This window comes from Canis aureus, chromosome 2, assembly GCF_053574225.1.
Source record: "Canis aureus isolate CA01 chromosome 2, VMU_Caureus_v.1.0, whole genome shotgun sequence".
Classification (NCBI taxonomy): Eukaryota; Metazoa; Chordata; class Mammalia; order Carnivora; family Canidae; genus Canis; species Canis aureus.
In genome coordinates, this window is record NC_135612.1 from 74,044,947 (window position 1) to 74,062,702 (window position 17,756).

Here is a 17,756-nt window from a genome sequence, read left to right on the forward strand (position 1 = left end):
AATTGACATAGGGAAATAGGAACATTAGATTCTTGACGTAAGTAAGATGTCAGTCAAAAGTTTTATTTGCTCTGCTTTACCTTAAGAGTCCTTTTCTTTTTTGTCATTTTTTGGCTCTCCTAGTTGAAGTAATGCAACCAGGGCAGGTCAGCAGCTGATATGTGAGTAATAATAAGCAAGGGACTTTTGGGAGGCCTCCTCCTCTCTTAATTCTACTTATACATTGTTGGAAAACAAAAAATAAAGATGCATTCTGGATGTAAAGAATCCTTTCTATTATGTTTTACAAGAGTTCACTTTTTATTTTTTTATTTTTTATTATTTTTTAAAGATTTTATTTATTTATTCATGAGAGACAGAGAGAGAGAGAGAGAGGCAGAGACACAGGCAGAGGGAGAAGCAGGCTCCATGCAGGGAGCCTGATGTGGGACTCGATCCTGGGACTCCAGGATCACGCCCTGGGCAGAAGGCAGACGCTAAACTGCTGAGCCACCTGGGGATCCCCAAGTGTTCACTTTTTAAACTAATAATTGTACCTTTAAGAATTTATCCTAAAGAAATAACTTTAAACATAGGAAAAGATTGCTGTACAAAAATACTATATTAGTTTTGATACTCTAAGACATTGGAGAAAATCTCCATGTCTAGCAATAGGAGAATGATTATGATAAATACTCTTGATGGACTATTACACAGTCCTTAAAATTATTTATAAAGATTGTCTAATATAAAAAAAAAAAGATTGTCTAATATGAAAAAATGCTTATGAGAGAATATTATTAGAATAAAGCAGGATACAAAATTTATGTGTAATTCCAACTTCAAGAAAGTATAAGCCCTGGATAAAGAAGATATTCAAGAATACCTTTTTAAAAATCTTTTCTTGGGGCACCTGGGTGGCTCAGAGGTTGAGTGTCTGCCTTTGGCTCTCAGGTTGTGATACCAGGGTCCTGGGATCGAGTCCTGCATTGGGCTCCCTATAGGGAGCCTGCTTCTCCCTCTGCCTATTTCTCTGCCCCCTCCTCATGAATAAATAAATCTTTAAAAAATAAATAAAAATCTTTTCTCAAGTGTCGGTTTACTTAATACTCTATTCAGTTTTCTATGCTTTGATCTACCTGTGCTGTTAATAGTTTATGTTAAAGACAGTCATGTTCCTCTTAAAATCCTTTGTGCATCAAGTTTCTTGGGGTCAGTTGGTGCGGAGACCTAGTTAGCAAGATCTCTCTCAGGGCCATAACGTGTTTTGGACTTATCTGTTGTTTTCTCTGGGAGTAGCTTCCCCTACCAACAGATGAGAAACAGAGGGAAGGGGTGTGATGCCCTGGAATTAGGTGCCTAGGACAGTGTGGCTTCGTTTGCCAGAAACGACTCAGAAGCCAACAGCTGTGTAGGAAGCAGCTTGGTACTGAATTCAGATTGTGGACTGCAATTGATTTTTTTTTTTTTTTAGGCCATTTATGCCAGTGTTCTTCCTGGAGAGCTAATGAGGGGGTACATGACCCAGTTTCCTACTTTCCCAAGCTGGTTAGGGAAGCACTCATCTACCGGCAAACACGATCGTATTGTACAGGATCTAGCACTGCACATGAGTCTCAGGTAAGTGGTATTAGTTCATGTCTGGCATTTTATCGGTATAGCATATTTAGCTTTTATCCAGTGAGGATAGTGTAAATTAAAAGATTTGTGTTTTAGTTGTGATTTTATTGCTAACTAGATAAATGACCCTGGATAAGTTCCTTATATATTGTGGGCCTGAGTTTTATTATCTATAATAGGTATAATACTTGTTTTATCATTTAAAAGGATACTTTGAAGATGAGCACAGTTGGTAGATGTGCCATAATTTTAAGATAAATATTGAAGCTACGTAAATCTGAGGTAGTGCTACTATTTATTATTGTGACTACACCTATTACTTGTAGGGATACATAATGTCTCAGCTTCCAAATAATTTAATAGGAAGAAAGAGACTATTTAAATAAATGAACTAGTTTTTACCTATCCTAGTAATAAACTGAACTAGTCATTTATGATCGGGGACACAGTTTAGCATATAACAACAGGAGGCAGATGTGCAGATGATTGAAAAATCAGTGTTTAATGGAGAAGTTTAATGGAGTCCAAAAATTCTTGTTATTTGGTACAATTTTGTTAAAGTTGAAAAACCAAGAAGTTTGGAGAAGTTTAATGAAGTCCAAAAATTCTTGTTATTTGGTACAATTTTGTTAAAGTTGAAAAACTTAGAAAATGTGCACACACCCAAATATTCAGTGAACTTTAGGAATTTATTTTTAACCACAAAGAACTACTTGAGTAGTCTTCTTTTTTTTTTCTGATCTCTGGAGGGAATATTCGTTAACATTGGTCCACTCTTAACTTCTGTTTGAAGCTGAACTGAAATGCTTCCTTTCTACTGTTCCTATAAAATTCTATGTTCCCTCTTCCTAGCCTATAGCATGGCGCTTTTTTTTGCCACTCTTGTATTAGTTTCCTATTGTTGCTGTAACAAATTGCTAAGAATTTAATGGTTTAGGGGTACCTGTGTGGCTCAGGCAGTTAAGAGTCTGCCTTCAGCTTAGGTCATGATCCCGGGCTCCTGGGATGGAGCCCCACATTGGGCTGCCTGCTCAGCAGGGAACCTGCTTCTCTTCTGTCTGCCACGCTCTCTTCTCTCTCTCTCTCTGTCAAATAAATAAAATCTTAAAAAAAAAACCCTTAATGGTTTAAAATAACACACATTTATTGCTGTCTTAGGATGCAAAGAATCTCCTGGATTATCTGGGCAGGCACAGTGTAATTACAAGGATCTTTACCAAAAAGAAATAAAAGAGAGACAGCAGTATCTAGTCAGAGAGGGAAAGAGATTCTAAGATGTTACATTGTTGGCTTTGAAGATGGGAAAAGAGACCATGAGCCAAGGGATGTCTATGGCCTCTATAAACTGGAAGGGGTTGCTTTCTCCACTGCTCGTGGTCAAAGTGCAAGGCCTGGCTCTAAGCTCTTTTCTACTCCCTGCCCTCTGCTTTTAAAAAAGGTGATGCATCCCTGTGCCCTGGTGGTAGGTATTCATCTTTGATGCCCCCACCGTTTTCATGTAGATCATTGGCATTGGACTTCCATCTTGTTTTGTGGCTGTGCTTTTGTATGTCTGTCCCCTTTTCCTGTTAGACCGAACATATCTGGTGATAGGAACTGAGGCCTACTCATCCAGCACATTAAATTGCTCCATGAATGTTCCTTAATGAATCATATACAGGACATTGTCATCATCAAAGGACATCTATAATGAATTCAGAATTTTTAGAATAAATTAGGACCTTCCTATTTAATTTTTAACCCTAAGTCCTTGAACTTTTATAGATCTCAGTTTATCTTTAAAAATGGAAGTACAAAATAGTACTTTTAGTATTAGTTCTAGTTAGGGTGATAGATGCCATTGAGAATCTGAAAGCTCTTTGATTTTTATTAATCCCAAAGGCAGTAAAGTACAAATAATGCTAGAGGTATTACAGATTTCTGAGGTTAAGAACCCTTGATTTAGGAACACTAGATGATACCTTTAGACTTTTCTAGAGGTATTTTCTGTGATTCTAAGTAGAAGGTAACAGTAATTAACAAAATATGAGAGAATACTTTTGAGAAAGGTTTCATGATTTTTGTAGGCACTGTGGCTTAGGGCTTGTCTTTAAGCACTAATAGTGCTTGGTTATGGAAGACTACTGAATCTAGAGGAAACGGGTGAATTTAAAATACGAGTTTTTGGATTCTTTGACAGGAGCAGGGTTCTAGATTTCTGATCAAGAGAACTCTTCATATTCAGTTACCTAAAGGCAATAGCAGGGCCCATTAATAATTTAAAAATGTTTATGGGCTCTGAAGCCCAGCAACTTTTGAGGTTTCTTGTTTCCTCATTTGATGATGGAAGCAGCTGGATTGGAAAGGTTTAGATTGGTGGCATTTTGTTCTAGTTTTGAGTGACCATATTTAAGAGCGAGTGAGAAAGTCATTTCATGATAGCATTGTTCTCAGCAGATGCGAGACTTTTTCCTGAAGCCTTCCTCTCACAAGTGTGGACCACCTTGTGATTCTGCAGGGACATTTTCGGCAGTTTTCTAAGTTTGGGGAAAGCCTTGCTCTAGAACTAAAGATTTCGGAGTAACCTCATATTAGGAAATATGAGGGAAACATTCATATATAATTTTGCGTGTTATAATCAGAGATCAAATGGTGTTACAAGCCCTCATGTAGGAAGTAGCACTGGTACTTGAGGTAGGAAATCTCACTGCCTTTTCCCGATGCTTGTAATATTTGGAACTGGGAATGAGTAATATTTGGTTATAATGAGTATGAGCACATAGAAGTCTTATTGTTGCCCAGGCCTTGAGAGTAGGTTGGAAGTAGAACCTACATTTGTGTTTTTCATTCACTGATGCAGATAAGTAGGAAATCCATTCCCTTTGAGCACACTGGTCTGTATCCATTATCCTGATGTTGTAGTGAGTGCTAGGCTTTCTCTACCAGCTGATTTATTTTTATTTTTATTTTTTTTTCTACCAGCTGATTTAAATAGTAGACATTACATTGGGCATTATTAAAGGTGGATTGAACTTGAGCATTTATGTCTTGAGCTTGGTGGTAGTTTGCCACTGACTACAGTTATGCCTCTTTTGTTTTGGTTTAAGAACTTATTCCAGCAAAAGGACTGTAAACATGGATTATCTGTCACATATAAGGGACGCACTTGTACAGCCCTTGACCTCACAAGGGGTAGAAGGAGTACAGGATGTTATTGCTCTTATGGATGCCTACTACTTGATGAAAGAAGACTTTGAGAATATCATGGAAATTAGCAGCTGGGGAGGGAAACCTAGTCCCTTCTCCAAGCTGGATCCCAAGGTAAATTACGTAACTAACCCACTGGTTCTCCATCACTTGTAATTACCAGGTTTATAGTAGGAATATTTCAGAGATGTTGTAGGTGCTTTAAAAAGATTAAAATTTTCCCTCTTAAATGCCTTTTTGCTTCTTATGGTCTATGCTTTCCATATTTGAGTGCAGTATTAAGAATGGACTTCTGCATTTGACCTTAACAATTTATAGTTCTATCATTGCTTAACATTGAGTGAAAAGGCAAGACATAAAATCTGAGAAGCAAATATAAATGTATTCCTTATAAAAGTGGGCGGATGAGCCTGGGAAAATAAATCAGATGGTGGTAATATGAAAACAAAGTTGTTTGTATTGGCTGAGGATTTGGATACTTTTTCTTAGTTTGCCTAATCTATGAATTTAGTATTTATTATAGTTGGACATTCTATTATGTAATAATGTATTCCTTACTTTCATTGTATAAAGTGACATAACATGAATTTGTAATATCCAGTACTTCATACTCTGCCTGTTTCTTTTTTCTATATTTCTAGATATATTCTCTATGGCTTGCCTTCTCTAGAATTTTGACCTGACTTTATGGTTATGGGTAAATTCTCATGAGAGACCTCCATTGTTAGTGTTCAAGGACTAAATTGTACAATTATGTTTAGAAGTTTCAAATTAAGGCTTTTCAAGTTACTTAGTATTTTGAATTAACCACTACTATTATGGTAAAGGAAATTTATGTATTTTGTGATAATTTAAGGCCAACTTTTAATTTGTACCTTACTGTAAGTCTTTTTTGATTTATTGATTCATAGGCTTCTCACTTTGTAAAACTGTGGAATGCGATTAAGCAGGCAAAAATGATGAGTTAAAGTTCTTTTTTTTTTTTTTTTCCTAATGTTCCCAAATACTAGTTCTTGTTTTTGAGTCATGGGCTTTATTAAGAATGTCATGAAAAATATAGACTTCTCCATAGAAAAATGTATGTAAATACACTTACATGTACATGCATAAATATTTTGCTAAATATTTCAAGGACCCTGCAGGAACTCATGAAACCTTTAAATGTATTGTTTGGCACTTACATTTTTAACAGACTCTTTCTGTTCCTTTTCTATAGGTGAAAGCAGCCTTCACAAGAACCTACAATAAGGAAGTCCACCTTACTCCATATTCACTTCAAGCAGTAAAGACACCCAGACACAGCACAGGCCCGGCACTGGATTCTGAATACAATGAAGAGTTAATTGAAGATGACTCTCAATCTGATGAGAAAGACCAAGACTCTATGGAAACTGATGGAATGATCAAGGTAGTATTTTAAGCTATAGACAGGAAATGCTATGATACACCCTCAGCAGTTTATCTTTTCTTGTGTAGAACTTGCCTTCTAAAATTATTCAGGGCCTATGTTTAAGCTTTTACGTTAATTACTTTCAGGGTAGAGAAGTGTAGATTTTATTTTTTTAATTTTATTTATTTATTCATGAAAGACACACAGGCAGAGACATGGGCAGAGGGAGAAGCAGGCTCCATGCAGGGAGCCCGATGTGGGACTCAATCCTGGGACTCCAGGATCACGTGCCGAGCCACCCAGGTGTCCCAGATTTTATTCTTATAGTCAGCTGCTTTTAATAGTGGAAGAGCCAGATAGCAAGAAAATAGGCCATCATATTAATGGTCATATGCTGTGTTAGAAAAAGTACCATTTTTGGCCATTGTTGTGTGCTTTACCACAGACACATATTTCTACAGTTTAAGAAAAACATTTTCAATGAAACCATTTCTCTCTTCTATAATTTGTGTTTTACTATAGCCATTGAACTGCCTATAGAAGTTTCTGAGAATAAAACAATCTTGTCTCGTGCTAGGAAAGATTAAAATCATTTATGGTGTCAGCCCACTGTTTACCATTGGCTAAGGCAAAGGAATCTAGTCTGTTCTCTTCTATCCTTAGTGTGTGTCATCCTTGTCCCTCGTTTCTGGTTTTGTATATGCAGAGGTAGGAAAAGTGGCCTTCTGCGGTGTAGCTCTGTAGTCTTATGTAGACATATGAACAGAATTCCAGGCTAAAACTAATTGAACCTGTTTAGATCTCTAATCTGAAACCGAAAGGAAAGGAAATTCACTAAAATGTTACCTTATTAGTAAATTATCTCCTACTCATTTTGTCTTTCCTAAATATACCTGTGTCCTAAATCCAAGAAACTGTATGCCTTGGAAACATATCTTAGTTCTAGATTCTAAATAGCTTTTCAGTAGTTAAAGGCTCCAGATAGCCTAGTTGTTGCTTGAAAGTAAGCTCATCAGGCCTAGTGGTAGTTGAAGATGTTTGCAACCTTTCTTTTTATTAAGTTGCAGGTAAAGATTTGCTTTATTTTAGAAATTAGTTTATTTCATTTCCTCATAAGTATAGCTATTAACTATTTTGTGCATTCTTTCCTCCCAACAGAAGAAGACAAAATCTTCAAAGCCTTCAAAATCAGAAAAAGATAAGGAGTCCAGAAAAGGAAAAGGAAAAAGTTCAAAGAAATGAAACTGTTTTTCACTACTGACAGCCACTTTTTACTCACCCTGTTGACCAGTCTAGCTTGTCTAGATAATGCCTTGTTTTTTCCAAAGGAATCATATTTTAGCATAATGGGGCAACTCAGTTATCCCATTATAAATAAGTGGTGGTACAGCTAGAGGGATGTAACCAGTAGGCTAACATACACCTCTTATAGAGGTTGATAGGACTGCTTGGGTCCTCCACTGTCCCCTGTTAATCTACTTGGATTGTGCTTCAAATTGACTGTGTATAATCCGAAACTACATGTGGGCTTTGGAGTCAGATTTTAGTTAACAATAATATGCCTGGGAGCATTGGTACTTAAGGCAACTTTTGTAGGCTTAAGCATTTATCCTAATGGCCTTTATAGGACCGGTGCTGATCTTTTTTTTAAAAGGTAGTTATTATTAATGTGGTGAAATTTTGTAAATAAATGCTAATACAAAACAGTCACCACCTAGAACTGGTATTCTTTGTATATTGTCAAATATCTTCAAAATATAAATTAGGAATAAAAATGTTCCATGTGATACATTTGCAAATTCTTAAGAATGTCAATCTTGTACAGTAAAATAATATGTTGGTATATTACATTCCTTACTAGTTTGCAAATGATTGGGTAAAAAGCTAATTATATTCCTCACTAACGAGCTATGTGATGCAGAACTATGGCGTTTGGACAGTCAGAACTCTAATGCCCAGCTTGATTACCTCTACGAGTGCCAGCCATCTCTCTCTTGTGAACATTGTGTCATGGAGAGGCCTCTGTGGTATTATCACTAGAAGGTATGAGGGCCTGGCTGTTAAAGGATTGCCGCATTTTTATCTTTCCAGAGTCTCAGCTCATCAGGTTCAGACCAGTAGAGTCTAGGCTGGCTCAGACATAATCTCTGTCTCACTCTGGCTTGGGACAAAATGAACACTGGCTTTTGTTTACTTTGTCTCTGGGAGAGCTGGTTCTGCTCTGTGACTGATTCTACAAACTGTACTGGAATTTTAGATTGTACCTGTACTTGCTGAATGGCTTTGAGGCTGTGGAACTAGCCTGGAGTTTTGTTGTCTATTTGGAAATTTTGTCAGTAAATGCTCAGAGGTATGTGCTAAAAGGAATGTAAAATTAGGATACTATTTTCTCCCTTTAAGTAATTGACAGTCTTGTTTGGGAGGTGAGACATAAAAGTTCTTGAGACATTTAAAGTGTATTTACCACTTTAGTGTGAAAAACGTCTTTCATGTAGACTAAGTTCATTATGGGAATGAAACATTGCCTTCAGCCTTGCCCCTCTCTTTGTTAAAGCCCAGCTTGAAATTTCTGCTTCAGGGAAGATCTCCTTGATTGATAACTGCCTCACCTCACTAGCGGGGTGAGCATGGCTTTCTTTTGCATATTCTTCCCTTTCTATTGGTTTTTGATATGAAAGTCATGTCTGCCTACTTGTTTGTTTTTTACTCCCTAGGAAAGGGAGTGTAATCTACTTGCAGCCAGAACAATGAATAATGTCTTTTACTGTAAATTATGATTTTGTTATTAATTCTAAATGCTCTATGATTGGCATAATCAGTGTATAACTTTTAGAATTAGAGATTATATATATGCTTTAAAATATGAGGAGGACAGCGTGGGTCTCCTGAAGCTACGTGATGCCACATGCCTTTGCAGAATAAAACTGCATTACTTCATTTGAGATCCATTGTGTCTTGGCCATTTTGGAAGCTATAACAAACTACCGTGCTTTATTGTTCATCCTGTTAAGTTTTAGCAGTCCATTATTGTAGCAACATTATTTGGCCTCTTGAAGTTATTAACAAGGAACAGTGTTGTTGTATGTACTAGGAGGAGTATCTTCCTAAATAAGTTCTGGTGTAATTATGCTTATAGTGAATATTTAAAGCCTGTCACTCCCCAAATATGATGTGCTTTATTCTCACAGATCCCAACTGCCTATGGCTCTTCTTCCTGTAACTTTACAACATCCCTCCAGTGATAGCGGGAAAACAGGATAATAGGTGGGTTTACTGGTAATGACTAATATCACTTAGTAAAGCCAAGTCCTCTGGCCTATTCTCTAGCCAGCCTTTGTGGGAGGAAGATCAGATCATAAAGTTGGAGGCATTATGTATGTGGATACTTGGATGCAATAAAACATTATTGGCACTTGGGTACTACCGTAGGCTAGCAACTACCTCTGTAATACTCAGGATGCTGGTGGCTGTACTGTAAGATCCTATCATCGGAAACATTCAAAATTAGGCTACATGACTCATTTCTGCCAGCTGCTCAGACTTTGGTAACATTGGCTTTGGACAGCAAGGAAGCATATACTGATGTAAGAAAAATATGGAGTGGTATGTGATATTGGGAAGATTCTGAATAATGTATGTCTTCAGAGGAAGTCAAGTGATTTACTTTTGTGAAAGGAATTAATGACTCAGGAGATGCAAGCTTACGATTTATAATTTCATTCTTTCAAACTGGTGTTTTTATTCTAAGACTAATTCTACTAAACTTAATATCTGTGCTGCCCAAACTTCATGATATGCTGCAGAGCTATTTTCCTTTCTTCCTTTTTCTATATCCAAATCCAAGAAAACAAACATTACTATATCTAGTCAACAATTTTATTTTAAAGGAGATATTTCAAAATATAAAAGTTATCAAAAAGTTGAATATTTACAGTTACATCATAGGCTACTATTAACAGTGCAGAGCATAGAATATATAGGACTTTGAAGAACTCCATGAAGATAATAAACAGCGAGGGTATATGTCATTGTTTTGCCATTCTACAATGGCACTTCTACAATGTCTGTGACTTGGAGAGTCTTTTTTCTGTATCCAGAAACCACAGGGGTAAAAACTTGGTTTCCTGTGGGAAAAAGGTATCTTTTCAGGAACATTATATCTTGGAGAAAAAAAAAAAAATCACATCTTAGAAGTGTTTCACGTAACTGGCATGCAATAATAAAGCAAAGCTGTATTGAAGTTTTTGCTCATTTCTGGAATGTGAAGCAGAATGACCATATTCAAGTTGGAAACTGCTGGTCTATTATCAATATTGAGTTTAAATCTTGGCCTTGACTGAAATTGTACAGGCAAGCTGTTGGACTGTTACTATAAAGTGAGGGTGGTGATAATAGCTACCTTACTGGAAAGAATGGGAAAATACAAGGTAAGTGCTCAGCAATCCGTGAAGATTTTCTTGAAATTAAATGGTCATTAATGATTCCTTGTCTAAGAGGAGTCAGTGAACAGCTGTTCCAACCAGTACTCCTTATACAGTAAGACATTTATAGTGACTTCTTCAAAAGATGGTGCATAATCATAACTTTCTGAAGCATAATCTGTAATTTATATGAATCATGGGTCTAAGCATCTACAATAATGCAGGGATACTGTTTGGAGAGAGTGTATGTAGGATTAAAAACACAAGAAAGATCCTACTTTGGCAGAATTGCATATTATCCTCATGCAGATACTGGTTACAAACTTGGGACAAAATATAAGTATTCAAAGGCATTGGAGAGCAACCAAAAGCTGGTAGAAATTGGAAAAGGTGTCAACTCTTGAAAAAAACAGAAGTCCGCTGGGTAAGATTCATCTTCATATGTGCTTGCACCTGAGGGTAAGTCTATGACTTACTAGCTCAGACTCAGAGAAGACACTTTGGATCTGCCAGAACTACTGAAATGTGAAGGAGAATATCCTGAAAAGAGCACTGCCCCCCCCCCCCAAATCTGCATATAAACTCCACGTAAACCCTTTTGAACTTCACAGGCTTATTCTGGACTAGAAGCAACGCAGTTCCATGTTGTAGGGAATGCCATGTGTTAGGAAACCGAGGGCTGTTTCTAGGATATGAAGGCCTCAGTACTCTTGACAGTAAAGAATGGAATTCCATCAACAAACAGGCTAGACAAGAACCTCACATTAGATTGCAGCTCCAACCAACTGCAGCCTTGTGAGACCTTGAACGGAAGACTGCTAAGCCACGCCTATATTGCTGATCCACAAACTGTGAGATAGGTTCTGGTTCAAGATGGCAATGTAGGAAGATCCTGAACTACCTCTTCCCGTGGATGCAGTGCATCTATAGCTACATATAGAACAAGTCTCTGAAAGAGAGCCAGAAACTAGCTGATCAACTCCTGCACGTCAGATGAACAAGAAAACACCCAAATCAAAATGGCAGGAGAGGGTGAGAAAATCTTGCTGTAAGCCCCACCCCCAGGATGATGACACCCAACCAGGAGGGAACTCAACAACTCCTAACTTCTCCCTGAGGGGTAAAGGATCTGGACCCCACATTTGGTGTCCTGACTTTTAAGACTACCACCTGAGAGATGGGCCTCCCACACCTACCTCTAGCTTTAAAAGGCAATGGGCCTTGTATCCATGAGTAGAGGACATAGCAAACTGAAAAACAGTTCAAAACGAGTTCACGTGATCCCGTGGCTAATCCCCCAAGGCCTAGCTCAGAGGCAGCAGACTGAAATGCATCCAGTCTGTGAAAAAGGCCTAATAATCTTAAAAGCTTTGACCTGAAGGGCAGGCTTCTAATTTAACACATACTTAGGGGCTAACTGCAACACACTGCAGAGTCTAGCAGGCACCATCTTTGTGTTCTCTCTCTGCCTTGTGCCAGGTGGCCAGTATCTCTCAGGAACTTGTGCACAAGTCTGGCACTCCAGTTTTTACAGCTGCCACCCAGGGGACACCCCATAATCACCTAGCTCTGGTGGCCAGTGGGGCTTATGTTTGCAAATCCAACTGGACTGTCACAAACAGTTCTTAACAAGCTAATCTGCCAGAGCTTAATGCAGAGGCAGCAGACAGAAATGCCCAGTCTTCCCACAAAAGAGGTTTATTTGCTTATCCTAATAACTGTAGGTCCAAGTTGCAGTCAGCCTGCATGTAGGTACTGACTGATTCCCCCCCCTTTAGGATGCTGACAGGTCTTGGCATACCCTCAACTACTGGGAGCAACTATGAACAAAGAAGAAAGAACCAGGATAGTGTTGAATGGCTAGGCTTACTTCCTACATGAGTCCACTCCAAGATTGGGGGAGGTGGCTGTTTTAGCTAATGCATAGAAACCAACACAATCAGTGAAAATGAGGAAACAGTTCCAAATGAACAGGTAAAACCTCAGAAAAAGACCTTAACAAAAGGGAGATAAGTGATTTACATGATAAAGAGTTTACAATGGTCATAAAACAATTCGTGAAGAAAGTACTAAACAAATCACAGAACTTGAAGAATACCACTGCTGAACTGGAAAATACAAAGAACGGTTCAGTAACACTAAAACAAAGGATCAGTGAACCTGAAGATAGGTCCATGGAACTCCTCTAATCACAGCAAAAAGATAAAAAAAAAAGAAAGTGATTACAGCTTAAGGGATTTATGGGATAACATCAAGCCAACCAATTTTCACATTATATGCGTCCTTAAAAGAGACGAGAAAGAGGGTGAAAATTTCCCGAAGGAAACAGACCACCAAATCCAGGAAACCGAGTTCCAAACAACAGGAACCCCAAAAGACCCACAGCAAGACACATTGTAATTAAATGGCCAAAAGCTAAGGGAGAGAAACAACTTGTTATATACAAGGGAACCTTGTAAGACCCTTAGTAAATTTTTCAGTTAGAAACCTTTGCAGACTGGAAGACAGTGGCATGGCTGCTGAACGAAAAGTAATGTGAACCAAGAATACTCTACCTGGCAATGGTGTCCTTCAGTATTGAAAGAGACAGTTTTCCAAACAAGGAAAAGCTAAAGGAGTTCATAATCACTAGACCAGCCTTACAGGAAATGTTAAAGGTGCTTTAAACTGTTTAGTAAGAGGAAAACCTATGAAAATATGTATCTGAATATTTAAAGGTTAATATATAAATTCAGAATAATCTTATATTGTAATGGTGGGTTAATCACCTACAAAAGTAGTAAAATAACCATAATGACAACAGTTTAATGGACCCTCAAAATGTTAAAGATATAAACTATGACATCAAAAATAGAACGGGGGTAAAAATGTAGAACCTCAGAATTTACCAGCTTACAATAGGTCTAATGTAAGCCTCATGGTATTCACAAAACAAAAATCTACAGTTGATACACAAAATATAAAAGTAATCTAAGCATATCACTATAGAAAACAAATCATAAAGAAAGCAAGAGAAAAAAGGAACAAAGGAATTACAAAATTTCCAGAAAACAATAAAAGTGGCAGTAAGTCCATATCTGTCAATAATTAAATGCAAATGGGCTAAATCCTCTGATCAATAGAGTGGCTGAATGAATGAAGAAACCATATCCATCTATCTTGCTGCTGACAGGACACAGTTTTAAGGACAGACACAGATTGAAAGTGAAGGAATGGAAAAAAATAATCCAGGCTAATGGAAGCCAAAACAAAGCTGGAATAACTATATTAGGCAAAAAAGGTTTTTGAAACGAAGACTAACCAGAGACAAAGAAGGTCACTACATAATAAAGAGGTCAACACAAAAGTGAGTATAACATTTGTGTATGCATCCAACATAGGAGTATCTAAAGATATAAAGCAGAAAGTAACAGGTCTAAAGGGAGAAAAAGCAATTATAATAGGGGCAGGGGCAGACAGTGGATAGATCATCCAAACAGAAAATCAATATAATGAAACAGTGCACTTAACAGACATTTACAGAACATTTCATCCAAAAGCAGAATACACAGTTTTAAGCACACATGAAATAATCTCCAGGACAGATTGTAGGTTAGGCCACAAAAACAAGTCAGTAAATTTAAGAAGACTGAAATCATAGCAAATATCTTTTCTAATCACAAAGATATGGAACTAGAAGTCATAAAAAGAAAACCGGAAAATTAAAAAAATAGTGGAGATTCAACAACATGCTGGAACAATCAGTGGGTCAGAGAAGAAATCAAAAGAAAAAACATACCTTGAGACAAGTGAAAATGGAAAGACAACATACCAAAACTTAAGGGATGCTGCAAAAGCAGTTCTAAGAGGGGAGCTCATAGCAATTAGTGCCTACATCCAGAAACAAGAAAGATCTCAAGTTAAACATATCTTACTTTATACTCCAAGGAAAGAGAAAGAGAACAAGCTAAGCCTAAAGTTAACAAAAGCAAGAAAATAAAGAGCAGATATAAAGGAAATAGACACTAAAAAGACAATAAAAGAGCAATAAAACTAAGAGCTAAAGAAAATAGATGAAACTTGAGCTAGACTTAAACAGAAAAGAGATGTTACAACGGATAACAAATACAAAAAGACTACTATGAACATGGACAAATGAAACAACTTAGAAATGGAGTATTCCTAGAAACGTACAACCTTACAAGACTGGATCATGAAGAAACAAAATCTGAACAGACCAATTACTAGCAAGAAGATTAAATCTGTAATCAAAAAGCCTCCCAGCAAACAAAGTCTAAGACCAGATGGCTTCACTGGTGAATTCTACCAAACACTTGAAGCATTCATATCAATCCTAAAAATAATCTTCCAAAAAACAGAAGAGGAGGGAACACTTCCAAACTCATTTTATGTGGCCAGGAATAGTCAGATACCAAAACCAGACAAGGATACCACAATAAAGAAAATTACAGGCTAATATCCCTGATGAAAATAGATGCAAAAATCCTAAGCGGTCTACTAGCAAACTGAATTCTTTTTTGTTTTTTTTTTTTAAAGATTTTATTTATTTATTCATGAGAGACACAGGCAGAGAGAGAAGCAGGCTCCATGCAGGGAGCCCGACGTGGGACTCGATCTCAGGACTCCAGGATCACGCCCTGGGCCGAAGGCAGGCGCTAAACCGCTGAGCCACCCAGGGATCCCAACAAACTGAATTCAACAATGTTAAACGGATCATCTACCATGATCAACTGAGATTTATTCCAGGGATGCACAGACAGTTTAGCATCCACAACCAATCAGTGTGATTGGTCACATTAAATGAAGAATACAAATCATATCATCTCAGTAGATACAGAAAAAAGCATTTTAACAGTATTCAACATCCACTGATAAAAGCTTAACTAAAGCGGGTACAGAGGGAACATCCTCAACATAACAAAGGGCTTGGCTTATAGGGTAAGTCCACAGCTGTCATCCTCCTCAGTGGCTAAAAGCTTTTCCTCTGAGATAAGAAGATAAGGATGCCTACTCTTGCACTTTTAATGAAACATAATACGAGTCCTAGAGCAGTTAGGCAAGAAAAAGAAAAGGCGTTCCAATTGGAAAAGAAGAAGTTAAAGTGTTACTATTTGTCGGTGACATGATATATAGAGAAAACCCTAAAGACCACTAAGAAACTGTTAGAGCCTAATTGAATTTAGTGAGTTGCAAGATTCACAATATACAAAAGTCTGTTGCATTTCTATATACTAATAACTATCAGAGGTTAATAATCCCATTTACAATTGCATAAAAAAGAATGTATAAATTTAACCAAGGAGGTGGAAGACCAGTGGAAGTTTTTGCTGAAAACTGTAAGACATTGATGAAAGAAATTAAAGGCAAATAAATAGAAAAATATTCTGTGCTCACAGATTAGAAGAATTAAAATTGTTAAAGTGTTCATACTACCCAAAACAATCCACAGATTTGATGCGGTTTCCAATGATGTTTTTCACAGAAATAAGCAATCCTAATATTTGTATGGAACCATGAAAGACCCTGAGTAGCCAAAGCAATCTTGAGAAAGGACACAACTGGAGGCACATTTCCTGAAACTATATTACACAGTTATAGTAATAAAAAATGGTATTGGCATAAAAACAGTAAGTCACAGGCAGCCCGGGTGGCTCAGTGGTTTAGCGCCGCCTTCAGCCCAGGGCCTGATCCTGGAGACCTGGGATCGAGTCCCGCGTCAGGCTCCCTGCATGGATCCTGCTTCTCCCTCTGCCATTCTCTCTGTCTCTCATGAATAAATAAAATCTTAAAAAACAACAACAACAACAATAAGTCACATAGTAGATGTGAAGATCAATGGAACAGAGAGCTCAGAAAAAAAAAACCAAAACTATATATGGTCAGTTAATTTGTGACAAAGGAGCCAAGAATATATAATGGGGAAAGGAGAGTCTCTTTAATAAATGGTGCTGGGAAAACTGGAGCACTAGGTCACACCATACATTAAAATCAACTCAAAATGAATTAAAAACTTGAACGGAAGACCTGAAAGCATTAAAACTTCTAGAAGAAAAGATAGGGGGTAAGCTCCTTGACATTAGTCTTGGTAATGATTTTTTGGATTTGGCAGCTAAGCAGATATAAACAAGTGAGACTACACTGAACTAAAAACCTATGCAACAAAGAAAACCATGAACAAAATGAAAGGGCAACATATGGATTGGGAGAAAATATTTTTAAGTCATAGATCTGATAAGGGGTTAATGTAAAAAACTCACATAGTTCAATTAAAAATGGGCACCGGATCTGAATAGAAATTTCTCCAAACAAGATACACAAATGGTCAACAGGTACATGAAAGGGTGCTGCTGCTAAATATCACCGGTTATCAGGGAAAGGCAAATTAAAACCACAATGATGTATCACCTCACACCTGGTAGATGGCTATTACCAAAATGACAAGAAATCACAAGTGTTGGCAAGGATGTGGAGGAAAGAGAACCTTTGTGCACTGTTGGTGGGGATGCAAACTGGCAGCAACGGTGGAAAACAGTACAGAGGTTCCTCAAAAAATTAAAAATAGAATTATCATATGGTCCAGCTGTTCCACTGTTGGGTATTTATCTGAAAAACAAAATCACTGTCTTGAAAAGATATCCGCACCCCCTTGTTCATTTTGGCATTATTTACCATAGCCAACATAAGAAAACAACCTAAGTGTTCATCTACACTGGATAAAGAAAATGGCACAAGTGTATGCAGTGCACGCACATAACACAGGAATGTTATTCAGCCATAAAAAAGAAGGAAATACTGCCATTTGCAAGAACATGGATGGACCTTGAGGGGAGGGCACTATGGTAAGTGAAACTAGCTAAAGACAATACTGTATAGTCTCACTTATACATACAAAAAAATTGAACTCATAGATAGATACAGAGAATGGTTTGTTGTTGCCATAGGCCTGGGGTGGGGAGTGGATGGAATGGATGAAAGTGGTCAAAAGGTACAAGGTCATAAGTCCTAGGGATGTAATGTACTGCATGGTAACTACAGTTAATCATATTGTACATTTGGAGGTTACTAAGAGATTTAAAAGTTCTCATTAAAAAAAAAATATGTACCTCTGTGTGGCGACGGATGCTAACTTATTGTGGTAAAATCATTTCTGTATAATCATT

At 37.4% G+C, this 17,756-nt stretch overlaps 2 protein-coding genes across 23 annotated transcripts in view; one reads left to right on the forward strand and one right to left on the reverse strand.

Annotated features, from left to right (window-relative positions):
* The window catches only part of RFC1 (replication factor C subunit 1), an 81,314-nt gene extending 64,801 nt beyond the window's left edge, over positions 1-16,513 (forward strand). For both annotated transcript variants that reach the window (XM_077879411.1, XM_077879421.1), the window contains exons 22-25: positions 1,454-1,599; positions 4,686-4,899; positions 6,002-6,193; positions 7,334-16,513. In XM_077879411.1, coding sequence (XP_077735537.1) covers positions 1,454-1,599; positions 4,686-4,899; positions 6,002-6,193; positions 7,334-7,417 — 636 coding nt within the window. In that variant the 3' untranslated portion in view covers positions 7,418-16,513. The remainder of the gene's footprint in view (positions 1-1,453; positions 1,600-4,685; positions 4,900-6,001; positions 6,194-7,333) is intronic.
* The window catches only part of WDR19 (WD repeat domain 19), a 175,577-nt gene that overhangs the window by 75,979 nt on the left and 81,842 nt on the right, over positions 1-17,756 (reverse strand). For 3 of the 21 annotated variants that reach the window (XR_013368947.1, XM_077879277.1, XM_077879400.1), the window contains one exon: positions 10,038-10,299. The exons of 12 other annotated variants lie outside the window; for them this stretch is intronic. The gene's annotated coding sequence lies outside the window, so the exon portion shown is untranslated. Of the gene's footprint in view, positions 1-2,542; positions 2,685-5,966; positions 6,108-10,037; positions 10,336-17,756 lie in introns of those variants that run through there. 6 more of the 21 variants (XR_013368950.1, XR_013368930.1, XR_013368955.1 and 3 more) reach the window with 3 other exon arrangements.